The sequence below is a fragment of the Montipora capricornis genome, chromosome 10, assembly GCF_036669925.1.
Source record: "Montipora capricornis isolate CH-2021 chromosome 10, ASM3666992v2, whole genome shotgun sequence".
Lineage (NCBI taxonomy): Eukaryota > Metazoa > Cnidaria > Anthozoa > Scleractinia > Acroporidae > Montipora > Montipora capricornis.
In genome coordinates this window covers 54,251,657-54,270,485 of record NC_090892.1, presented here as the reverse complement: position 1 = coordinate 54,270,485, position 18,829 = coordinate 54,251,657, and the positions used below count along the sequence as shown (strand labels likewise).

General features: G+C 39.2%; 1 protein-coding gene across 1 annotated transcript in view; it reads left to right on the top strand.

Annotated features, from left to right (window-relative positions):
* The first annotated feature begins 7,621 nt into the window (after positions 1-7,621).
* The window catches only part of LOC138019857 (neurexin-4-like), a 12,227-nt gene continuing 1,019 nt past the window's right edge, over positions 7,622-18,829 (top strand). The window contains exons 1-4 of the mRNA XM_068866802.1: positions 7,622-7,809; positions 15,260-15,510; positions 16,528-16,645; positions 17,140-18,829. The exon at positions 17,140-18,829 is cut by the window's right edge and continues 1,019 nt beyond it. Of these exons, the coding sequence (XP_068722903.1) occupies positions 7,713-7,809; positions 15,260-15,510; positions 16,528-16,645; positions 17,140-17,747 (1,074 nt within the window). The 5' untranslated portion in view covers positions 7,622-7,712 and the 3' untranslated portion in view covers positions 17,748-18,829. The remainder of the gene's footprint in view (positions 7,810-15,259; positions 15,511-16,527; positions 16,646-17,139) is intronic.

The following is an 18,829-nucleotide window of genomic DNA, read 5'->3' as shown; positions in this document are numbered from 1 at the left end:
AGTGGATTTCAATATACCTCGCCTCCGCTTTGGTGGTCAAAGGTCGACTTTTGTTGACAAACAGCATGTTGAAATTGGGCCTCAAAATCCTCCGTTTGATTTACCCAAACATTTTATTGAATTTAATTGCAGCAGAAAGATTGCTTATTCCGATGAATATCGTCCCGTTTGAGAAAGCCATGTACCAGGATGCTTTTTTGACAGTCGAATTTCGCAAAAATTTGGCACTCTGTAATCAATGAATGAATGTAAAAAAAGTTAAGTTTTAAAATTTGGTCAAAAATTCCTGTTTTGGTATATTGTACCGTTAACAGCGCTAAAGGGTGAAGGAGTTACTCTAGTTGTGCCATGTTGTTTTGATTTTCAAGTTACTCATTCGTTATTTCAAAAATAGCGATTCAAACAAGCGAAATTTTGGACTCGTTTTCACTCGCTCACAAGGCCCATACCGAAAAAGTCGCCGTCCAGGTAAAATAATTATCGAAACAAACTAAAACATATTTTTCTAAAAATGGTTTTGGTAGTACTTTATTGTGACAAAGTTTGGCAATTTTCGATTTTTTTATCTTGCACGGTCTTAGGTGAAAATTGCTGAGAGGCGCTTTTAAAGTGTAGGAGGTTGAAAATTGACGCGCAAAGGTGACGACTTTTTTTTAATTAAACGAGTGAGGGGCTGTATAAGGTCGTGTAAACAGTAAAAGTGACCACGTGCTTGATCCGAGCATCGATAATGGCCCTTGGTCTGTGGCAAAAAAAACAAAAAATGATTCGATATTGCAAGGAAATGGTACCCTAGTGCAAATTATGTTCCCTATTCTACTCCGTCGGCAGGTTGGCATGTTAGAAAAGACGGTTGATGGGCCTTATTAGGGAATTTAAGATCTACGACGGCGAGGGTCGACGAAAACGTCACCTCAAAATATAACTTGGCTCTATCATAAGTCTTTCGCGATTATTCAGTCTAGTTCGCGTCGTACAATGTGGGCAAAGTATCCTAAAAATAAATTGGTAGGAGCGGCTTCAGAGCGAAAACAGAGAATGAAAGATTCTCTGTTGCTTGCTTACGTTGTCCTCAAAACCTCGAATTTGGTGATTTCACGTCGTCGTTATGAGGAGGACCGCAAAAATATGAGCTAAAATCCGTGCTGCACGTGCAGCACGATTATTTATGCTCTCTTAACCAATGACATTATTGCTTTGTGGCGTTGTCGTAGTCGTAACCGTCGTCGTTTCTTAAATTCCCTATTATTACACTACTCCTGCTGTTCGCAAACAACGGTTGCCTGTTTTGCTCTGACTAAGACATCTTTCACGGATTTTTCTTTGGCATATTCTACGTAGTATGGGGGGCGTGTTAAATATTTCTCTTAGATGTGGGTAATTTTTTATCAGGTGCCATTTCCTCGTGAGCGGAGTGGTATTTTGTGACAAAAGTCAGAATTCTGTTACATGTGCGTTTTCATCTCCTCCTGCATTAACTCTTTTTGTTTGAGAATCTCAGTTCAGAGAGATGCTTTTTAACACTGTTCTCTGGATATCCTTGATTTTTTAGGTGTATTTCAAAGTCTCGTGCGTTTTTCAAAAATGGAATGGGAAAAATTTCTTATTTGAAGCGGTAATACTTTCCCTTTTATGAACCTTCTTGTTACTCCTGGTGGACATCATGAACGTCTGCTGTGGGACCTTTTGTAGAGCACAAATATATGTTTTTCACAGTTAAGAATTCCCGACTTCAATCGATTGACCATGGCTTACATTTCTTGATGTCTTACGATGATTTTAGTAGCGGTATGAGGACTTTCTTTCCTGATTCCTGCATGCAACATTTTGAGAGATTTCGGCAACTTTTGGTCATTTATCTGGGTACTGTGAGTCCGATTTACATCAAAAGTGTTTAATACTAACCATTCTACCTCCTTTTTAGAAACCAACTCCACAGATTTAATAAGTTTTCTTCTTCTTTCCTTCATTATCGCTTACCGCACTCATACATTTCCTTTCAATAGATCGAAATGTCTACGCGGGGGGCTCATGTGACAAAGTCTATTTTTAGTAATAGTGCAAAGCGCTATTGGAGTACAAAAAATTTCCATTCTTGGCCTTTTGTGGTTTACCGTGTATAGCAATGATCCATCAGTGCAACGCTTAGTATACTGTGACGATTGATTATACACGCTCATAACAAAACATAACATAACATAACATAACATAAATACTTTATTCATGTGTCAAATGTATCTATTTTACAATACAGTAGTAAACTTATCGGGGACAACTTCCTAATATTTAACTGGTAGTAATCAAAGATTAGGAAATGCGTTCTTCAGGATATGTAGTGTGATAATGGAAAACTGGGTTGTCTGAAGAAAAGCAGATGGAAAATTATGTAAGTCATTCCTGTGAATGGGCTCTTTTCTGGCTATGTTTGTCGTTTCAACGGTGCGTCGGGTGTTGCTGCTGTGATAGGTACGTTTATACGTAGGTACATTGAATATTCATTTCCAGTTGTGCTAAATGTTATTCAAAAGTCCCCTAGGTTGCCTTCATCGAAGTGTGAGGGAACTGTGTCTCGATAAAATAATTAATTGTGATAATTGTACCATCTGGCTTATTAATATCAGACCCAGTGATATGAATTACACAGTTATGAGCATTAGCTACCGCCTGAATAATTATACTGTTACAACATGTACCCAGTGTCAACATTTGTTGAATGTAGTTCTCCCAGCAATTATTCGAAGTACTTTCAATATATAACTTTGGATTATCATTTAAATGCCCAATTCCAGCCATATGAATTTGAAAGTGCAACTCTCTCCACTTGCACCAACATCATAAGGCACGCGCAGTATGTGTGCTAATCTGTCAGTTAGACAGGACCAGGGTGAGTTATCAGTTACATTAGCTGTGGTCACACTACGCACTTTTGCCCTAGGTAAACTTGACTTGTTGACGGTTTTACCTAGGGAAACTTAAATTTAGAAGTGTGACCGATTTTTCCCCAGGTAAATTACCTAGGGAATTTTTTTTCCATCGAACCTTGAATATGTCAAGAGAACAATAGAATTTCCCTTGACAGTTACCCTACATGTTTTGAAGGGGTAAACTGAAATCTCGAGGTAGTTAGCCAATAGATGGCACTACATGTAATAACATATCTTGTTAATAACACAGTATATATACTGTAACATTTTAAGCCACTAACTATGGTCGGTAAAACAAACTATATACCGACTGTAACTATAAATACGCCGTTGAATACTGGCTTAAAATGTTACAGTATATCATATACCGACCACAATTAATTACGCCATTAACTACTGGCTTAAAATGTCACAGTATATAAAATACCGACCGGAAATTAAGAATGTTACAGTATATAATATACCGACCACAAATTAAGCCATTAGATACTGGCTTAAAATGTTACAGTATACAATGTGCCGACCACAAATTAAGCCATTAGATACTGGAATGAACATTCCACTGATGAAGGGCACAGTCCCGAAACGTCTGGACATATGTTAAGATTTTGGCACTTTCAGCAACATTCTCAACTTTTATTTTCTTATATTTGCATTTCACTATCAGTTTTTATGGTTCAGTCATTTGTAATTTTTCAGTTGGTGGACCCAGTGTGAATTACCTTCACCATCACCAACAGCAACGTTTTATTTCATAGGTACTGAGATTTATCCACGAAAATGATGTGAATAAAATTCGCACTGATTCTGAATGTACCCAATCAGGAACACGAACGATAAAATTTCACTGTGAAGAAATATCGATCGTCCAATCAGCAACGCGAATGACGAAATATGAACGTATCGAATGGTACGTCATCATCCGACAGCCGTTGCAAAAAACCGCGCGCTTTGAAAAATGGCCAAAGGAAGATTTGCTTCTGTTTTCTCAGTTGAGGAATTTATTTTAGAACAAGAAAACAGAAATGCCGCTCAAAAAAAATTAACGAGATGTACGGTTGCTTGAACAACTTTTGAAAACGAAGATCGAAGACAGGAAAATGGAAAGTATCCCAGCGGTTGAGCTGAATGAATACAGAATACATCAACCAATTCATCATCTCCGTCCGCACTAAAGACGACAATGAATACGAGCCGACGTTCCTTCGAAGTTTAGTGGCTAGCTTGGAACGACAACTGAAGAAAAAGGGCTATTCCGCAAGCATAACAAACGACCTGGTATTTGAGAAAACCAGGGAGGTTCTTTAGTCCAAACAAAAACAACTAAAGAAGCAAGGAAAGGGAAATAAACCCAAAGCGCCGGTAGCTTTGACAAGCAACGAACTAAAAACACTCGTCACTTTGGACCACTTTAGAATATCTGAAACACAGTGTTATAAATTTTATCAGATAAATTGTCGGTTGAGCGATTTTAAACCATTGTTTATTGCCTTCATCGCCCCACTCCATTTGTGCGAAAAACATATTTCGTCTATCAAACACTACCACGGAAAAAAACCTCAGTACCTATGAAATAAACACATTACAGCATGGAAAATGCTTTGAACAATTTTTATTCACTCGTTGTTTAGAACATTAGCTAGAAAGAAACATTTTGTCGTCATCTTTTGATCCACGTGGCTCTTTCCAAGGTACCTTGAAATACCATAAAACAGGAAGAAAACTCGGTTATTATATTCTGTAAATAACTGTTGTAAATACGATCGAAGATTGTTTGAAAATTTTGATAATGACACTACGCTTTTGCTCTCTGAGTTGCGTCTAGCAATTTATGGGCCGAGACTGTCTGTCACCTCTGTTTCTGATATGTGTCTGACAAATCGTCGACCCTGTTTGTGCCTGAAAAATCGATTTCTTATCCAGGCAATATGATTTTCTATCAGATACTATAATCTTTGATTTTCAAACTAAAGGGCATCGCTGTAAATATTCGAAAATGACTCACCTTCAATCGAACCACACTTCAATATCGATGTTCGTTGCGACTTTCTGCCTCGTGACACAAGTTACCCAGAACATTTCCCGAACTCGGCGAACAATACCAATACCACCTTGCGCGCCCGGTTGAGTAATATCGATACCACCTTGCCCGCTCGGTTGAGCAAATCGAGATTGTTTTCCCCTATACAATATCTTCCAATTTACATAGTTATCAATATCTATCATTTTACATCTTTCCCCTTTTTACGCGGGGGCTTCTAGGTTGCCTTCTCAGAGGCCAAAACCCTGCGCGGGGGCAATAATGATAGTCCTCGAGTAGCGAAAAGCGTGACGCTTTCTTTCAATTTTTTCCCAAATAAATGTTCCTTCAATTTGCATTTGCTAACTTCGCCCTGAAAGGCCACGGGTCAATAGCCTATTCGGCTTCGCCTCATAGGCTATTGACCCGTAGCCCTTGTGGGCTACGGGTCTAATAGATAATTTTGGTTATGACGTCACGTACGTCCGTACGTCCGCCCGTACAGACCGCCTTGGTGGAGGTGGGGAGGCAGGAGAGCTCCTGGGGAAGGGAATTTTCAGGCAATTTTCCTTGGCGAGCAACGGGGTAAAGAGCAACGGGGTAAAGAGCACGAGAGAAGAGGCGCCGAAATTTGAGAAATGTAAGCGAAGAAAGCCTCGAGAGAAACCGAGGAAGGAGAAGAGGAGCAATTTTTAATGAAAATCACTGTAAAGCTGAGAGAAATAGAGCGAGAGACAAAACAACTATTTACAACGGTTAGCTTTCAGGTAATATTTTCCTTTGCCTGTGTTCGCCTGTGTTTAAATTTAGCAACACACTGGGACATTAATTTGCCTGTGTTTAAATTAACCAATACACCAATACATCACTAACGTTTCATGTTTAACCGGAGAATAGGCCATTTCCGAGTTGCTCTTTGTCTCGGTTTCGAAGTGAGTCTTGGTGCTCAACTATTGTAAGGAAAATGAGTTTGATTTGCATAAGAATACGCAACTAATTTCCATTTGAATGGTTGTGCACCAGGACTCGCTTTGAAACTATGGCATGCAGCAACTCGGAAATGGGCTATTAGGGAAGCAGATGTTCGATAGGTGTAATAGCTGTTGAGTTTTATTCCTCAGTTATCGAGTTCCATAAGTATAAAACTCAAAAATGGTTTGCTTTAAATCAGAAAAGAACCAATTCACCGTTGCTTTTGAGAAAAGTGTATGCCAGGCAAAACAAGTTGAATTTCGGTAGGCTGAAAGTTAAGAAATAATTTGCCTGTGTTTAAATTAACAAATACACCAATACATCACTAACGTTTCATGTTTAACCGGAGAATTAGGGAAGCAGATGTTCGAAGGTGTAATAGCTGTTGAGTTTTATTCCTCAGTTATCGAGTTCCATAAGTATAAAACTTAAAAATGGTTTGCTTTAAATCAGAAAAGAACCAATCCACCGTTGCTTTTGAGAAAAGTGTATGCCAGGCAAAACAAGTTGAATTTCGGTAGGCTGAAAGTTAAGAAATAATTTGCCTGTGTTTAAATTAACAAATACACCAATACATCACTAACGTTTCATGTTTAACCGGAGAATTAGGGAAGCAGATGTTCGAAGGTGTAATAGCTGTTGAGTTTTATTCCTCAGTTATCGAGTTCCATAAGTATAAAACTCAAAAAGGGTTTGCGGTAAGATCAGAAAACAACAAATTCACCGTTTGCTGTTGAGAAAAGTGTATGCCAGGCAAAACAAGTTGCATGTCGGTAGGCTGAAAGTTAAGAAATAATTTGCCTGTGTTTAAATTAACAAATACACCAATACATCACTAACGTTTCATGTTTAACCGGAGAATTAGGGAAGCAGATGTTCGAAGGTGTAATAGCTGTTGAGTTTTATTCCTCAGTTATCGAGTTCCATAAGTATAAAACTTAAAAATGGTTTGCTTTAATATCAGAAAAGAACCAATCCACCGTTGCTTTTGAGAAAAGTGTATGCCAGGCAAAACAAGTTGAATTTCGGTAGGCTGAAAGTTAAGAAATAATTTGCCTGTGTTTAAATTAACAAATACACCAATACATCACTAACGTTTCATGTTTAACCGGAGAATTAGGGAAGCAGATGTTCGAAGGTGTAATAGCTGTTGAGTTTTATTCCTCAGTTATCGAGTTCCATAAGTATAAAACTTAAAAATGGTTTGCTTTAAATCAGAAAAGAACCAATTCACCGTTGCTGTTGAGAAAAGTGTATGCCAGGCAAAACAAGTTGCATCTCGGTAGCCTGAAGGTTAAGAAATAATTTGCCTGTGTTTTTAAATTAACAAATACACTAATACATCAGTAACGTTTCATGTTTAACCGGACAATTAAGGAAGCAGATGTTCGAAGATGTAGTAGCTGTTGAGTTTTATTCCTCAGTTATCGTGTTCCATAAGTATAAAACTTAAAAATGGTTTGCTTTAAAATCAGAAAAGAACCACTTCACCGTTGCTGTTGAGAAAAGTGTATGCCAGGCAAAACAAGTTGCATCTCGGTAGCCCTGAAAGTTAAGAAATAATTTTCCAACTTTTTATTGCATGATGCCTCTGGACTATTTTAACACGTCACTCAAAATTAATTTTAAGTCCTTTGAAATATTTGTCCTCATTAAAAACTTTATGACGACGTCGGCCCAACAAACGTGTCGAGATTGACACCTCTCTCTCCCTTTATGTCTCTTGCTCTGCCATTTTAGTGTGAGTCTTATTACAACTCCCACTGAGAGTTAGGTAATTTTTTACATAAACAAAGATGTCTCACTCGCGCGAACAGGTACAGAAGATATGTTCAGCTATCGGTGTGTTGACGGTCTGCGTATTGTTTGCACTTCAGTATTTTCAATGTTTAGGTAAGAAATGCTGTTGATGCTCATGTGGTTTACATTGTAATAGTATGAGTCAGACATATCTGCATATAGGTCAGTCGGTGACGATGTAGTCCTAGAGCTTTTGAAACCGACACAGTTTCTGGGCCACAAAGCATCCAAAAGTACTTCACGTGTGACAACTGGAATACACCAAAGAGTTTCCTTAGTAATGTAGCATATTAACGGCTACATATCATCAGTTTTGTCTAGGAAAAAATGTTTTTGAATGAGAAATTTGTTAGGACTTGAAATAGGAACTGATACACGATACACAACTACGAGGATTGACTGAAAAGTGGAACTGCAGTAGTGGGTTGGTTTACAATGCTCTCGAGTTCGATGTGAAACTTTAAATTCTCGTGGTCTGCCGGCCCCTCTTGTCGCAGGTTTCCTCATCGCGCTATCTATTAGATCATGGCGTTTGCCGACACGTGTACAGGTATTCACAACGGACAGTGAAGATGTACACCATATTGTTTTCCAAACGATTAAATCTCGCTTTCTTAATGTAATCTTTTTTTGTTCCGCATTAATATTCATATTCTCGATTATCCGGACCCTCGATTATCCGGACTATTTCGTGTAGTTCCAACGAGTCCGGATAATCGAGGTTCGACTGTACACCTGAAATCCAAATATAATTGGCTGTGCATGACAATGGTCAATAATCTTACTTATCCTTATATTTCATTAACCTGGCTCTGCACACTGATCACTGTTTTATTGAAAGGAAAAAAAAATCTGTATGAAAGAGTAACCTTTGTGTTGTTCTCAGCAAGACAGCTTCTAGCATCCCTCCTAGATTAGATGAATGTTTACTTTTGTTACATGATGTTAAGACTTCCTCTTCATATTATTAAAAAAATATTTTCTAAAAGTCAAGTTTCTTTACCGAGCTCAGAAGATAATGATTTGGTAGTGTATAATTTATACGTCAGTGAGTTTACATATCATTTAATTGTTATTATTATGCTGTTAGAGTAACTTTCAAAAACAGAAAAAAATCTATCGCAAATTGTGAAAACAAGTCAGCTGAATTTGAAGCAGAAAAATGTGGTTTTACCAAACGAGTTGAGAGGACAGAGTTAAATTAACCAAGAAATAGTGGGTTATAAATATTTTATGCAGGAGGTGGAGCCGGAGCTTTGCCATTTGTGGAACAATGGTGACATGTTTATTCGAATAAATGAATTGAATGAAAAGCGTTCATTGATGCCGTGCGTTGAAAGAGAAAGTTTTGTTTGGGATTTTTGCGGCTGTCTGTGTTACCACGGTGTGAAGATTGGCCATGTTATGGCAGAAGTGGTTAAGAAGATTGAAATTGTTTTGGGCGCGTCTCTTTGCCATTTCTTTCTTCATCTCGTCTATGATGTTCGCGAAAGCAGTCCGCAAATTTTCTCCCTGTTTCATCTTTTAGCATTATAAATGTATACGGTATGCAATAGATGACAAATGGACAGATGCACATAATATGGAACGTGATTATAACGGATCGTTTGGGTCCTAAGGTTTTGCCTACAGTTAAATGAGACGGCAATTTTTGCATAGTGCGCGTGGGTTTGAAAGTTCCTTGTTGACTGTCAGATTTTGGTGCACTTCTAGGTAGATAGGGTTAGGGTTAAATGATACAAGTGGTAGAGAAAACATCAGGTTACTGGTTTGGCGATCACTGACTGCGCCGACAATGTTTTTACTGCGAGTTTTTGTGGGTGATAGGTGAGGGTGAGTGGAAGTCTTGTCCTTCTGTTTAGTTTTACGTGCCGTTTCCCAATCGATCACTTTCGGTAATTACGCCTGACGCCTATGACAGACTGCGTCATGGTTTCGGTCGAATTCGGTTTCTTTTTATCGTAGTTACAAATTGCAATGCTTTTTATCGTGACATTTTATTGTCTGGTTCCACCTCGGAATCACGTGTAAAAACAGTGAGGATAAATAGTCCTAGGTTTGCTCCCGGACTGTTCATGAAGCCAATTGAATATTGAACGGAGGTTGAAGCTACGAGTTCACTAATGGAACCACTTGTCAAATTGAGCGGAGATTTAATTCTTAAATTTATTTCCCTTTGGGGGGGGGGGGGGGGGGGATGAACCGTGAATAATTGCACAGCCAAAACTCCATCAGAGGTGTTGGATTTCTTCTGTGACCCAAAGCATACATGGCATGCCATTCCATCGAGAAATACAGTAAACGTATTATGATAATGACATTTGTAACCCTGAAACCACCATCATATGCTGCTATAGCCCAACTAACTCTCCAGTCAACGTTGAAGAGGTAATTCGCTTCTACAATGTCTTGTCCACTTCTGCATCGGCTGTGCCAGCTCATAATTTTCTCAACATTGGTGGAGATTTCAACGCCCAATTGGGCCCGGAGAAATTTCAGTTCACGTTGCACAAAGACTCCAACAAAAACGATAGACATCTCATTGACTTTCTTGATCAATTTAATATTTTCGCTGCAAACACCAAATTTAAGAATGGTCCAGGGAGACTTTGGACACATAGATATCCAAACGGCCACCTTGCCCAGCTAGATTAATATGTCTTTGTCCGAAAAAAGTGGCAAAATAGTGTGAACAACTGCAGAGCAAATACATCATTTGAGAGTGCCAAATCAGATCACAGGATTGTGTCCTGTAAATGCCAAATCAGTTACAGGCAAAACAAGGCTCTATCTTCCGTTCAAATGCGGAAAATCGACTGGAAAAAGGTGATTGCAGATGCATCCCTCTGTCAGGAATATGCTGTTGCTGTCCACAATAGGTTCTCTGTCCTTGTTGACAAACTTGATGAAAACCCAGATATCAGTATCAGTATCTAAGGCAAACAAAGAACTCGCTCTGGAGAAGTTACCGAAAAGGATAAAAAGATCTGATCCTATCTCTGACAGAGAAGAGGTCCAAACCGCAAGATGTGTTCTGAAGAAAGAGTTAGAGGCACACTACATCCTCCCAACTAGAGGTTCCTATTACAGGTTGAAGCTCCAAAATCAGTCCTAGATAACGAGGCCTACAACAAAGATATCGATGAAGAACTTATATCTAAAGCAGAACAGCTCGAGAGTGCACACGAAGAAAACAGGTACACTGCAGCCTGGGCAGCGCTCAGCGAATTGACCAACAAGAGAGCTTCACCTGTTATTAAGATTGAAGGAGTAGACTCCAAAGATTGCCTGAACAATTGGTTTCACCACTTCAGCACACTTCTCGGTAAACCAGAACAACACCCTGTGGACCTAAGTGAGCCTTTCTACAACTACAAAGTCTCTAATCAATTACCTATCAACACAAATCCATTCTCTATTGCCGAGCTTCAAGTATGCCTAAGAAGGACCAGTAAGTAACTCCAAAACACGAGGCCCAGATTATATTCCGGCTTTAATATGGAAGAATCATCATTTTCATTTTCATTCACTGGGAAGAAACCAACGGCCTTCTAAGAGTTCTATATTCAACCTATTCCTAAGAAAGGCAACATGCGACTGCCGGAAAATTACAGAGGAATCACCTTGTCTCCGATTGCATCAAAGATTTACAACTCCCTTATTCTTAATCGCTTGGCACTGTATATCGAGCCACTCCTCCGAAGAAACCAAAACGGTTTTCGCAAAGGACGATCTACGCTACCACAGATCCTCGCTCTCAGACGTATAATTGAAGAACTGAAGGTCTCGGGAAAGAAAGCATCCATTGTGTTTGTTGACTTTGTAAAGCATACGCCAGTGTGGACAGGAACGCGATGTTACATATACTATCTAACTGCAGAGTACCAGAGGAGATAATTAATGCTCTCGCAGTAATGTACGATAACCCATCGTGTTTTGTACAACTCCCGATGGTCCAACGGAGGCGTTTCCTACAACAGCATGCATACTACAAGGCGACACGTTAGCACCATTTCTCTTTGTCATCGTTACGTTGTGGACTATGTCCTTAGACAGTCAGTCGACAATATCAACCACTACGGTCTTCATATAGGCCGTCGCTCTGGTCGACTGAATTACAAACATCTAACAGACTTAGACTATGCTGACGATCTTGCACTTGTAGCTGAGCAGATAACGTCCGCCCAGGAGCTTCTCGTTTCACTAGAGGATGCAGCAGCAAAAGTTGGTCTTATACTCAACGCAAAAACGACAGAATGCATGCCTATAAACCAAGACCTTGACCAGCAATCAATTCTTTCACGAGACGGTTCTGTCATAAAGGAGGTTTATGACTTTAAATACCTCTGGCCATTCGTTGCTAATAGTAAGAAAGATTTTAGCTCACGTAAGGGTCAAGCATGGGGCACTTGCAACAAACTGAATTACATATGGCGATCAGACATTGCAAAATCCACTAAGATGAAATTCTTTAGGGCCTGTGTTGAAAGCATTCTGCTATAGGGAGCCGAAACGTGGACAATAAACAAAGAGCTGGAAAAACGGTTACAGATTACTTATGCGAGCTCAGAATCTCTCTTGGAAGAACCATCCAACAACGGCCGAAATTTAGGGAGAACTTACTCCTATCCTCAAAACCGTGGCTCAAAGAAGAGCAAGATTCGCAGGCCACTGCTTTCATACGAAAGACCAGGTGATCTCCGATCTTTTATTATGGAGACTCCCCTGCCCAAGGAGGCAAAACAGGCCTTTCACTTATCCAGATACCTTGGCCAGGTACACGGGCCTTATACTAAGTGAAATTGTCCACGCAATGGCAGAGAGCCCCTCAAAATGTAAGATCATGGCGTTTGACTTTCTCCATTATAATAGTTTCCAATGCCCTCCTGTTCCTACGTGCGGCTGTATTTTGGAAGAAGTTAAGTCGGTTAAATTTCTTGGAGTTCTGATATCCCACGACTTAACCTGGACGGTGCATTGCGATTGCATAATGAAGAAAGCCAACCGTAGGCTTTACGCCTTAAGGCAACCTAGGCGATGTGGCGTGTCCGCGCATGATAGTGTCATGGTGTATTGTTCGCTCGTGCGTTCTGTACTAGAGTATGTATGTGTTGTGTTTGTTGCGTTGCCGCAATATCTATCTGATTCGCTAGAAAGAATACAAAAACGCGCGCTCGCAATTATCTTTCCTGGCTCCACCTACAGCGAGGCCTTAAATTTAGCCGGTATATCAACCCTCCAAGATCGTAGATCAGCGGCTTGTCACAAATTTATTGCGCAGCTTAATCCAGATAACCCGGTTTACAAGCTAGTAGCTAGTAGATTAGAATCTGCGAGTGCTTCAGCCTACTACTCACTCCGATCGAGAAAAATGGTAAGAACTAAGACAACTGCCAGAAATAGGTTTAGTGACCTTAATGTTACAAACAAATACGCTACTGACTTGATGTAATATGTTTATTAGTGTAGTTTGTATTATTTATGCATATATATCGTATTCAGCATTTATATAAGTACCCATTTATTCGTGTAGTTATATCTGACCAGACCTGTAATTAAGAATTTTCTGCTAGAGGTTTCAATAAACAAAGCTACTACTACTACTACTACTACTACTACTACTACTACTACTACTACTACTACTACTACTACTACTACTACTACTACTACTACTACCTGTTCCAAGTTGCCATCATTTGAGGCAATGAGTTCACCAGTAGATTGTATTGTAATTGTTGGTAGTGTCACCTCTATTAAACTGCCCCCAAGAGTTTAGTACACTTAGTTTGGCTTTGCTTTGAAAAATTGTCGAAGTAAAATACAGTCCGATATACGTGCCGACAGATAAAAAGATTCAAACACATCTTTAATATGTTTTGGTGTACAATTCCGCTGTCACTAAGCCAAGAGATACAAGTTTTAATTTTCACTCAACATACAAGCTCAGTATAGAGTGCGTCAGTCAAATCAAATGAATTCTCAAATAATAACCTAGATAAATTGTCCTTGCATATTCTTCTACAATTATTTGAGTTCAAATCCTTTTAAGCTTCGATTCCAACAAAGAAATTGACAGATAATTGACAGATTGTCTCCCGTGAAATAGTATTCACATAGAACTCCCAAGCCATAGCCACTACCTCTGGTTATGCTTTTTCTCTTAATAACTGCCATGATTTGTTGCTCTTTTGAGAAATAATTAGTAAGCCATATTGCCATCAGTTTTGGGACATAATAAGAATGAAGTGACGTTTCTGCTAATTAAAGAAGTACCATTATGCTCATTTCTGACGAACCTCTATTAAGCGGACAACTTCCATTAAGCGGCCACTAGACGTTACCCCGTAGGTGGCCTCTTAATAGAGGTTTCAGTGTAAATGAGTTCACCAGTCGAATAAACTAGCCAGAGGCTTGCTAAGTCATCAAACTAAGAGTTCAACCGGTCAGCTAACACTTTAATGCAGTACGATACTCATTGTCTGAATTCATAAATCGAGTTCAAGTGCTCACCACGATATTTGTTGGCTTCCAGGCAAAAAGCTTTGCACTCAAAGATATTAACGTTCAATAGGATCCTTTTTTTTTTAAATCGATCATCGCTATGTTAGTGTTATGTTATTGTTTGTAATATCCATACTGACAGTACATAATCAGGATATAATTAAACTAGGGATATATAGAACAAAGGATTGGTGATGTGCGTTCGATTCTTGTTTTGTCATCGATGAGGCAATTGAACGTAGTCGTATATATTTTGGGGATTACGTTTTTGTACCGTTTTCTGGTATTTGTTCAGTAATTATAAGGTATCGAAGTATTAGTACTTCTTATATTACTTAACTACAGGCTTCTTCCATGCCACCATAACCCAAGCTAGTTTGTTAGTGTAAACAGACTATCTGTACCCATTCAAACTTAAATTAAATTCTCATATCTACCAAATGATCCCCCGTGAATGCCTCCAGGCGTCTTGTTCCCGATTGTTCGAGCAGCTAGCCAGCAGGTTATGCGGAATAAAGCCTACCACCTGAAATACAAAAGACAAGTCTTAGAAGGATATAGCAAACACTGAACAAATAATTCATCTGACCGAGGGACCCATTCCGAATTTTCATTGAAAAAATATATGATCGATTTGGTAACCGGGAGCGCTTAAGTTTTGAATGCATTTTTCGGTGAGAATGTTTCGACAAATGGTACTGCATGTTCTGTACTTAGAAAAAGAAATGGGAATGTGCTGTATAGATCATTTGCCAGAAAAACGGGTTGTTCAGGTTGAAAAACAAATGAAACGGTCTATTTTCTGTGGCACTTGTAAGTGTGGACAAATCGGGTACAGAAATTTCCGGCATACCGGTCAAAGCGAGAAAAAGGGAATACCTCGAAATCTCTTACGTTTTTTCCGGATACATTCCACCGAGATGAACCGTTCCAATTGAATTCTTTCCGGAATTACCGAAAATTCCATTCAAATGGTAAGCGCTCCGGCTATACATTATAAATCAGTAAAATTGGTCAGTGTAATTCAAAACTTGTCCAACAGCACACGGCGACCGCATCATCATCTTCAAAGAGCCAATACCAAATATGGCCATGAAAGATCACTTGATCAGTAAAGAAGAGGTACTGAATGAAGGAAGCTGCCGAGTCAACTGCTATCTGCACCCCGACTGTGTCTCTATTAATATGAGGCCGCTAACAGAAGGAAATCTGATTTGCGAATTAAACAATGCCACTGCTCAAAACATGTCTGTCCTGAGTAGCGAAGGAGGTTACACTTACATGGAAATCAAGGTAAAAAAATGGTTTGATGATACATTTTTCAGTTTAGTTAAGATGTGTTAAACATGGATGACAAATTAAAGATTTCGAACCCTACTCTATTAAATGGAAATAGAACGTTAACTTGAATAAGAGAAGATAGATTGATCTGTCAGTGACACAGACATACATGTACTCGGAAAAATCGAGCCGACCCTACCACTTTCTGATGCTCTACCGCTGAGCTACAGGAGGCTCGTGAGAGTGAGGCAATTAAACTAGGTTCATGCTATCGAATGCTCATAGTTTCGACTCCTGTTAGGAGTACTCAGATGTTTTTCCGGGTTTGCCCGTGTCACTGGCAGATCAAAATCTTTTTTCATTCGTTTACCGTCCGGGCTAAAAATTTTCCATCACATTAACTATCAGAACTCTCTAGTTACCAACTATTCCCCGAAGTGGACCGGAGGTGGCTAGTGGCAGATAGCCACCGACACTGAGCTGAATAGTTGTTTTAATATATACAAAAACAATGAAATAATATAGCTCGTTTATCCCTGCAACGATGATTACAACATTTTCGGGCGGAAATCCAGATCGAGGTGCTTGAAGGTGAATAGCCGAGGATATTCGTAGTTTGAGTAGCCAATCAGAGCGTGCCTTCAACGCTATCCAGAGTATTTTAGTATATACTAAATTCCGATATTGTTTTCTTCGATGTTTGGCACTTAGGTTTGAATAATTCGCAAAATTATCCTGGAGCTTTGTTTGTTTTAAAAAAACATACGCCAACATACCGCAGGAATTCAAATCTGACGTTAGTTTTGTCATCTCTGGGCAAATCCTATAAAAAAAATGTCCTTTTCAAATCTTGACTTCCCAAAATAGCACTTCGTTATCGAGTCCTCTCACCCTTCAACGTATACTTTAAACCAATCAACAAACATTCAGTCACCCATGCTTCAGTTTCGTTTTGCGGTATCATGACCGACTGAAGCAGTTTAAATATATCCCGGATTTTTTACCAGTAGCATTGGTCTTTTGTTTCAGAATTCCTGCAGCAGCAGCCCGTGTCTGAATGGTGGAACATGTCAAGCCGGATTTACTAGTAAAGGATTTCGATGCCTTTGTACCAACAGTTCCTTTGCGGGAATTCATTGCGAGATGGGTAATTTACAAAACGCTGATTTTAACATGAAAGCAAACTGAAACGCTTAATAACGCAGATGTTGGAAATCTGCTTTTTTAAATTTATCACGTAACCACAGATATAACAAAATTGCTTTCTTCCGTTACAAATATTTTTTTTCTTTTGTTACTTTCTTACTTAGTTTTGCAAATAGCCAAACTCGAAAGTTTAAGTGGTCGATGCTGGCAGTGACAAGATCATGATGACTAGCATTGGAAGCTAAAGAAATTTCCGTCTCAGTTGTAATTTTTCTTGTGAATAGTATCCATCTGTTGAGGCTCTGACTTGTTCACAACTTACCGCCATGAAACTGCTATCTACATTGGGTGAAGCAGTTCGTAGTTTCTGTAATCAACAGATGCCTCCATGAGCCTCTTTTTGTGTTGTTTGACCTTACGGAGTAAAAATCACAAAGTCCCCGGGCGAGGGTGTCTGACAAGTCTTAGTTTGGTATATTATGATTTCCTCTTCAGAAAAATCGTGCAGCCAATTGAAACGAATGGTTCCTGCAGCAGAGAGTGGAGTTTACATCATCGATCCTGATGGCAAAGGAAACTTAACGCCATTTAAAGTCACCTGCAACATGACTGACAAGAACGGAGTCGGCGTGACAATGATCAGTCACGACAGTGAGGAGAGAACGCATGTCAACGGATATGAATCAGCTGGTAGTTACTCACGTAACATTCAGTACACTGGAACAAGTTTGTCTCAGCTGGCGATGCTCACCAGAGTCTCCTCACACTGTGAACAGTTTATCAAGTATGAGTGTTTTCATGCTATGATTTTTCGCCGCAAAGGTAGAGGAGGATGGTGGGTGTCACGTGACTCAAAAAAGATGTTTTATTGGGGTGGAGCATCTGGTAATGGCAAATGTGCCTGCGGAATGACCAACTCATGCGCAAACTCCAGCTTTGGTTGTAACTGTGATAAGAATGACAAGGTCTGGCGTGAAGACAGCGGTCTCCTCACTGACAAGACAAAGCTTCCAGTAAAACAGCTCAGGTTTGGAGATACTGGACACACCAGAGAGGAAGGTTACCACACACTCGGAAAATTCAAATGCTATGAAATAGAATGATCTCAAGACACTCGGAAAATTCAAATGCTATGGAACAGCATGATCTCGAGAGATCTTATTTTAGTATCTGTTACAACTGTATCACGCACGTCATTTTAGTTAAATTCATGCCACGAAGATGCTGATAAAGTTAGATGGAACACAGTGTTATTCTCAAAAAAACTGTAGAACAACAGAAAATATAAAATATAAATCTTAAATCTTTAAAGGAAGCATTCTCCGCTATAAGATGAAGTTTAGTTTCATTTCTCATCTATTCGCATCTCAGTAAACCAACACTAAATTGAAATCTAGAATCATCCAATGAAAATTTTACTGAAATTCAAAAACATGAGCCTAACAGCCTCTTACTTAAAAGACCGATAAAACGACACGTACATGAGCTTATACCGGATAAAACACTCCTCATTAGAATTCTTTATTGCCCCCGCAAGGGACTTTGTCTGCTGAGGCAAATCCCGAGAAGAAATTATTGTAGTCCTCTCCAAAGAATCGAACCCTCTACCATGATTAGACGTCCGAGATTACGTCTCCTCTGTGTTAACCGCTTAGCCATCTATTAAGCAAATGAAATGTGCCAGATGTTGTTTTCTTCTAATGAGTTTATAGAGATTACTTCATGGAAAATGCGCGCGTACGATTTTTATTTTACGAGTTGAGTAGTATCAGAAAACTCACTCGTTCGCTGCGCTCACTCGTTCGTTTTCTGATACGAAATAACAAGTGAATAAAAATCGTACAAAGCATTTTCCATGCTGTAATGCGTTTATTTCGTAGGTACTGAAGTTTTTTTCGTGATAGTGTTTGATAGACAAATTTATTTCGCACAAATGGAGTGGGGCGATGAAAGCAAAAAAAAAAAAGGCTTAAAATTGCCAACAGACAATTTTTTGAAATAAAATTTACAACACTTACTGTGTTTCAGATATTCCAAAGTAGTCCAAAGTGAAGAGTGTTTTTAGGTCGTTGCTTGTCAAAGTGTTGCACACTCAAATCAGAAAAAACGTTTTAAAGCACCAGCTCCGTGCTTTTAACTACTCTCCGAGCATATTGGTTTTACTCTCTACATTTCCTAGCATACA